This window comes from Calidris pugnax, unplaced genomic scaffold (assembly GCF_001431845.1).
Source record: "Calidris pugnax isolate Ruff unplaced genomic scaffold, ASM143184v1 scaffold407, whole genome shotgun sequence".
NCBI classification, from domain to species: Eukaryota; Metazoa; Chordata; class Aves; order Charadriiformes; family Scolopacidae; genus Calidris; species Calidris pugnax.
In genome coordinates, this window is record NW_015091179.1 from 1,374,471 (window position 1) to 1,381,386 (window position 6,916).

Consider the following 6,916-nt stretch of genomic DNA (forward strand, 5'->3'; position numbering starts at 1 on the left):
CAAGTTTCATCTGAATCTAGAACAAAAGAAATATTATTAGAGACACCAGCCATTCCCAATAAAGATTTTGCCTGGAACAATTACAGAATTTAGGTAAAAGTCCAAAGTACATTTGTAAGCACTGATCCAAAGAGGTGACATTTATTTTTCAGGGGAGAGACTCATTACAAAACATAACCATTCCTCTCTCCTAACTCACTTTCCTTTGGCCTTCAAATGCATTTCACCAGGTCAACTAGAGAGGAACTACTAGAAAAGAAAGCAGTATTTTAAGGTAGAAGGGCTGACTTAACTGGCTACACAGCAAGAACAAGAGCCCTCTTTCAGTGACTCTGCTGGTGGCAAAGTTCCTGGAAGAGGCTGAAGAGGGTGGATGCAATCAGAGTACTTTCCACTGGGATTATAAAAGATGGGAAATGTAAATAGGATCCAGATGATTGCAACTTTCATCCTCTCATCATAAATGCTCTCTGCACCATGAACATAGCTCCGCTTCCTGCCCTTACCTCCAGGCAAATTGTGGGAAGATCCTTTTCTAAGCATACACTGGGATTTGCAGCGTGTTATTTTTCTTCCTCAAAAAGAAAATGACACAACCCTAATCACATCACAGTGCAAATATGCAGTGCTTTCCTCTCCTAATGAAAGCATTCCTTTTATTTTCTTTTCTAATGACAAATGCACATCATTTGCCGCTACTGTATCCCTACAGAGAGGTCAAGCTTTTCCAACATTCACCCTTTGCTAACAGACTTATGAAAATGCATTTTGATAGCCTGAGAGCAGTGCAAAATATCATTGCCTGAACCCCATCTCTCCTTTCACAGAAGACAACCCATCTAGGTTCAACAACATATGCTTGCCACAACTTTTGCAACAACACAATCAGGAAAAACTAAGGGAGCAGTAGCGGAATGGTTTTGTATCAAGGGTAGTTTGAGATTTGCCAAGCACAGGAAGCGAGTCTTATCTGTGATCAGAAGCATAAGCAGTATCTGTGCCACACAGTATGATTTATGAAGTATATTTAGACCCACTGGATGAAGTCATACTCCTCCCTGCCAGCCTCAGTCATACAGAGCCTCTCTGCTGTCCTCTGACAGCCTCCTGCCCAGCTCATTCCACCCTATTCAGGCATTTTGTCACTAACTTACACAGCATGTCCTCTCTTGCCTCATAAGGGACGAAGAAAGATGCATACACTGGCCAAAACGCTTCATCACCATTGCCTCACACATAACGTGTTCCCTACGCACACTTCCCGGAGCACCGCACATCATCGTGCTGTGTTTCCTATTGCACATCATTGTAACCACATCAAACTTGCAGCAGCTTGCTGACAGCTTGCTCTTTCCATGATATCATCCTCCATCCTAAATTTACAGAAGTTTCAAAGTCACTGATCTCCTAGAGAGAAGGAAAAAGCTCTGGGTTTCAGTCCAGAGACTCTTGCTGCATGTTTAACTCAGTGTAAATGTCTATTTGCAGCACCCTCCTCAATAGAGCAATTGGTGTCAGTCTCCTCTTAATGATCACACAGTCTCTCCCCAGGTTAAAAAAAAAAAAAATCACAGCTTTCTTCTGTTGGAAAACTCTGACCGGCTGGAAGGAAGGTGTTGCACACACTAAGTTACAATATCATAGCAGAGGCTGGGAACACATGCAAGATCTGTTTCAATACAACAGCCCAAACATGCCTGGCTTAGTGAGCCAGGTTTCAAGAAGTTTAGGGGTTTGTTTGGTTAGTTTGCTTTGCTTTTTTGTTTTGGCTTGTTATTTGTTTTGTTTTTTTCTTTAAAGATAATCACCTGAGAGGTTACAAATTCTGAGTGCTTAAATAAGTCCTGGGCTCTGGACTTGGGCGCTGCTGACATTCAGCAGGTAATCTGCCAGGGATTTTTGCCTCAGTTTGTATGGCAATCGTCGAGTCAAACAAAGAGATGACACCCTCCAGAAGCCCATGAAGAAGCCATTTTTCAAGAACGACAGCTTTTGCTTTTCCTCTGCCAAGACACCGAAATAGATTGCAGGACAGATATGATAAATTACAGCAAGAAGAAAAGAAAAAAAAAGAAAAAAAAAAAAGCAGTTTTGGTTATTTAAAAAGAATGATAACCCCAACTAATCTTTCCATCTGAGTTCTAACTGGAAAGGGAGACAATATCACAGTTAGTCACTGTCTACTCAGCACTTCACCCAGGAAGTATGATCTAAGGGAGAACCGGCGTGTGTACATTTGAGGACAGTGGGGAAAAACCAGCTCTTGCAATAGATACAAACCCCTGGAATCTGCATACTTGCACTATTTGCTCTGGTTTGCAACTCTGATGGTTTTAAAGGAAGTGTCTGCATATCCATTGCATATGATGAAACTCAGCAACAAAGGCAGACCACAAGAAAGCGTGTTTGATCTCATGAATTTTTTACACCTGGGTGTAAATGCAAAGGTAAACACACATAATCTCCTTCATTTTACTACCATGAGGCTCTGAACAGCTGCTTAAATTGGAATATCTTCATGACAGCACAAGCGTCTCTTCCCAGGCAATAGCCCACATTGTTAGAAAGCAGTAACACTCAATCCCCGACATGACAGCAGAGATGGAAACAAAAGCAGGTAATTAACTGCGAACAACCGTTAGAGACGCCAAGACACCATATGGCCCCTTCTGATGTGAAAAACGCTCTGGTCAGGAGGTGCCAAGCACGTTCTGTGCTTTTCTGAGCTCCCGGGGGTACCAACGGCAGCACGCAGGAATTGCTCCTTCTCTCTCAGCCCCCGACCCAGCATGTTAGTGAAGATTAATACATAAAACGGGCAGCTCGCACCCACCTACCCACCTCTCACACCTTTTGTACACCCAGAGGTCCAGTACAGCAGACATCTGTCCTAACTTCTTTGTAAGACTAGCAGGGAAAAGAGCAATACTGAAAAGCAGATGGCCACCATCCTCCACGTTCTTCAAGAATCAAAAAGTTCCCTTTGCTCACACTGACTTGCTTTCTTAAGACAAACTGCCAATTTTTCCTCCCTTCCAAGCACCTCTTTATCCTTTTAAACTGTTGTTATGTACCATTTCACAGCAACTTCTGCAAAGCACCCTAACCAGACGAAGTAGATGCCTCTAACATGATGGTATGGAGAGGGAAATAGTACTTAAAGAGCATTAAATGACAGAGGAACTGTTTAAAAAGTGCTGAAAATTACTCTGGAGTATAGTCTTGAACTTATGCCATTATACCTCAATATTTTTTGATTTCTCACCAATGAAATGGACACAAATCAAAAGCAATATTAAAAAATACCATTTCTTTCCAAAACAACATTTTTTTAATATGCACAAAGGCACCTCTTTACAAGAAAAAAACCTTAATATTTAGGAAAGTGGAATTTGGATTATATGCACAAAGGCACCTCCTCACAAAAAAAACCCCACCTTAATATTTAGGAAAGTGGAATTTGGAAGTTAACATAACTGGTCACTCTTCCAGTTCTGGCTGATAACTGTCATTTTCAGTCCCAGCTCAATCTGAAGATCACACTTCCTATGGAATTTGCAGGGCATTTATTATCATAGCACTAGACTCGTTTCCTGGTTTGATAAAGAATGAGACCTTAAATCCTTGTGTCTGCTTGAGATTAGTGACACAAGCAGAATCAAAATGTGCTGGATTGCAAAAAGCCACCTGTGCACCACACCAGAATCACCCATGCAGTGATCACACAGGGCTGTCACCTGCTTTCCCATTTCCAGACACAATGGACATGTGCTGCTGACTGCATCAAGTTATTTAGATACAAAGGTATCTCTTGTTCCACACAAACTAAAAAGACCAAGGACTACCTCTGAGCTACCTCCTCTGTGTTATCAATGCCTAACCAAGTTCTTGTTATCTGCAAACTTTCAGTAGTTCTCACATTTAACCACGCTCAAGCTTGTGAGGCAGAGGCAAGAAGTTACTTTATAGTTATTTTAAAGGTTCCTTTGGAAAGCTGATTTATTATAGCTATGTTTACAAGTTTGAAAGATCTAGGAAAAAACATACACGTTTATTTACAGCCAAATCCTCACATGCTTGCCAGTTTAATTGAGTTTCAGGATTGGATGTTTCACAGAGTGCAAGACTTCCAGACGCTGCTTACTGGGAGAGCACATTGCCTTCCCTGACACTTCAGATGGCATCAAACCAAAATACAGCAAATCTCACTCAACACCACCACTCTGACAAATGCAATTATACTTTTCCTTTTGGCAGAGGAAAAAAACCTCACATTAAGTAGAAGCAGTAGCCTCGAATTCTTACAGGTAATAAAATGTTGTTTGTATTACCACACTCAAGCCTGGCAGAACACAGATGTGTTTCTACAAAGGTGAGAATTTCTGGTGCCTGGGCTCCGGCCACCAAACCAATACTACCACTGAGCTTTACTGCACAGAAGCTCTCACCCTACACATCCTGCCTTGTCCAACTTGGTCTGCATTTATCACTGGAGTCCCCTCTATACAAAAACGCAATATTGCTCTATAAATCAGGTCCTAAGCAAGAGCTGGTTTGAAAACACACAGTAAATTCTCCTGGCAGAGACCTCTCTCCAAAACCAATAGCAATAACTGACAATATAGGACCAAGGACTCCACAAAGGTGGAGTTTCAGAGAAGGAGGAGAAGGTGGTACCACAAGAGTGTTCTCAAACTCAGTTGTTGATGAGTATTGAGATGTGACAATGGATTTTCAAATCCATAACCCAATATTCACTTTTACATCAGTTAGAAATCAAGAACAAAGGAACAGACTGATGTCACATTTTGCACAACTCAGTTTAATTGTCCAAAGCAACAATTAAAACCAACATGGACCAACTTTGTTTATGCTTTTTCTTGACAAGACTTGAATAACAGCACAGTCTTGAAATTTTGGTTTGGGGAGCTATTCTTTAAACAAATAAGGGCCTTCTTAACACGTCTAACAGTTACCTGAAGGTTTGTAAAAAGTCTGCTCTCTAACACAGGGGCTACTTCACCTAACTTCATTTTGCACTTAGTCCTGCTGATTAGTTTTCCATCCTCAGTGACAACTGTATCTCTTGCATCCCAGCAAAGTGTAACTATGTCAATACAAACTTCACAATCTGTCCATAGTAAAGTGAGCATTTTCCCAAGAGACCATGACACAGCCTATTAACTTATCTTAATTTACAGTTTCAATACCATTATGGAAAAGCAAAGAAAAAAAAAACGCTGTTGGGGATATTAAGGTCCAAACACCAGTACAAGCCTTGCAAGTCAGAATTTCTTTCAAGCCTTAAGGCAAAAACCACGACTCGGTCTTGGAGCAGGGACTTAACACGAAGCTATGGTGCTCTGTCAGCACCCTGTACTGCCTTCAGCAGCTCAGGGAAAGGAGCTTGCATCCTGCAAAAGCTGGAATGCAGCACGCTGAGCACCCGACTGTTCAGCAGCCAATTCCTTTACATCTGTGCATCATGAAGGACTTCAAATTTTATGTCAAATCTTGTGTACTGGAAGGTGGGGGAGGAACGAATGACAGAACTTGCCAGTCTCAGAACAGTGAGACATTTCTTCCAGATGCCTATGGCTGGTTGCCGTCCTCCAAACCCTTAGACAAACAAAAGCTAAGGGAGAGCTATTTAGCAGCAGACACAGTCATACTCCCTGGCTCTCTACAGTGCTTACCTTCAGCATTTCAAGAATCAAGAAACCAGCAGGAAAAAAGTGCCCTGCCCTTATGCCATGAAAGCTATTCTTTCACATTTTTAGGAGAGTTTAACACAGTGGGGATCTGCTGCTGCCAGAAAGACCACAATCCTGCTTTACGCATGAACAGATTAGGCAAGTGGCATGAGCTTTCTCACTTAGCAAGACATCAACGTACCTGGCAGAGCCAGGTAAATTCTTGGTCAGAGGAGCAAAAACACACACACATGCACACACGCGTAAAAGGTGCTTCGCATCTGTAACACAAACTGAGCTCAGGATCAGGAGACATCCTAGCAGCTGTAGCATCACTCTCCTCCACTTTCACCCTTGTGCCAATGGTGAGGTACAAGTTGGATACCAGACTCCTCACCACATCAGTGAACATGACTGTCTATTTTTCCTAGTCTAACCACCTTTCCGTGTGCCAACCAATGGCAAATTAGAGAAAAATGCAGCCAGCCCTTCATTTAGACCATTTGCCATTTTGGGGTGGTGTGGGGGAAGGCAATTTTGAAGAACCCCACACACTCTGTATGTCCTAAAACGCTGAGACCAGTTGAGGGATGTTGACAGAGGGAAGCCCAGGATGGGGAGAGGAAGACCAGGTCCAGATTTCAACAGAAATAAAACTGTTTCCAAGGGCCGGGGGCAATGGAGGCGTGCAGATGGCATTGCCAGGGAGAAGGCTTCTAACCCCAGCAGCTGCCACAGCAATGGGCACATCCCCAGCTCTGCAGCGCGGGGAAAGACACCAAGACGCAAAGAGGAGAGGAGAAAAAAAGGAGTAAAAAAAAACCAAAATGGGGAAAAGCCCAAGCCCGGCAGGACGTGGCAGTCCCAGCGTCCGGAGGCGGCCCTTACCGTAGACCAGCTTTTTCATCTCGTGGTACCTGGCCCACAAGTAGGTCTTGGTGTCGGCTCCCTCGGCCGGGAGGGGCTGGCTGCCCGCGGCGGGACCGGGATCGGCGCCGCGCCGGGCTCTGCCGGTGGCCGCCGGCTGGTGGTCCCTGGGCTGTCCGTGGCCGCCATCCCCGGGGCACTGGCTGGCTTTGGGGCGGCAGCTCTGGCAGGAGACGGCCACGGCGAGGAGCCGGGGGGCCGCGCCGCTGCCCCTCCTCAGCGCCGCCGCCATGGTGCCGCCGGACGCCGCAGCCTCGAGGCAGCCCGCGCACGGCCAGGGCTGGCTCCCCTTCGCT

General features: G+C 44.4%; 1 protein-coding gene across 1 annotated transcript in view; it reads right to left on the bottom strand.

The window, feature by feature from the left end:
- The window catches only part of NT5DC2 (5'-nucleotidase domain containing 2), a 28,936-nt gene extending 22,026 nt beyond the window's left edge, over positions 1-6,910 (bottom strand). Inside the window, exon 1 of the mRNA XM_014959473.1 lies at positions 6,582-6,910. Coding sequence (XP_014814959.1) covers positions 6,582-6,852 — 271 coding nt within the window. The 5' untranslated portion in view covers positions 6,853-6,910. The remainder of the gene's footprint in view (positions 1-6,581) is intronic.
- Positions 6,911-6,916: the final 6 nt, after the last annotated feature.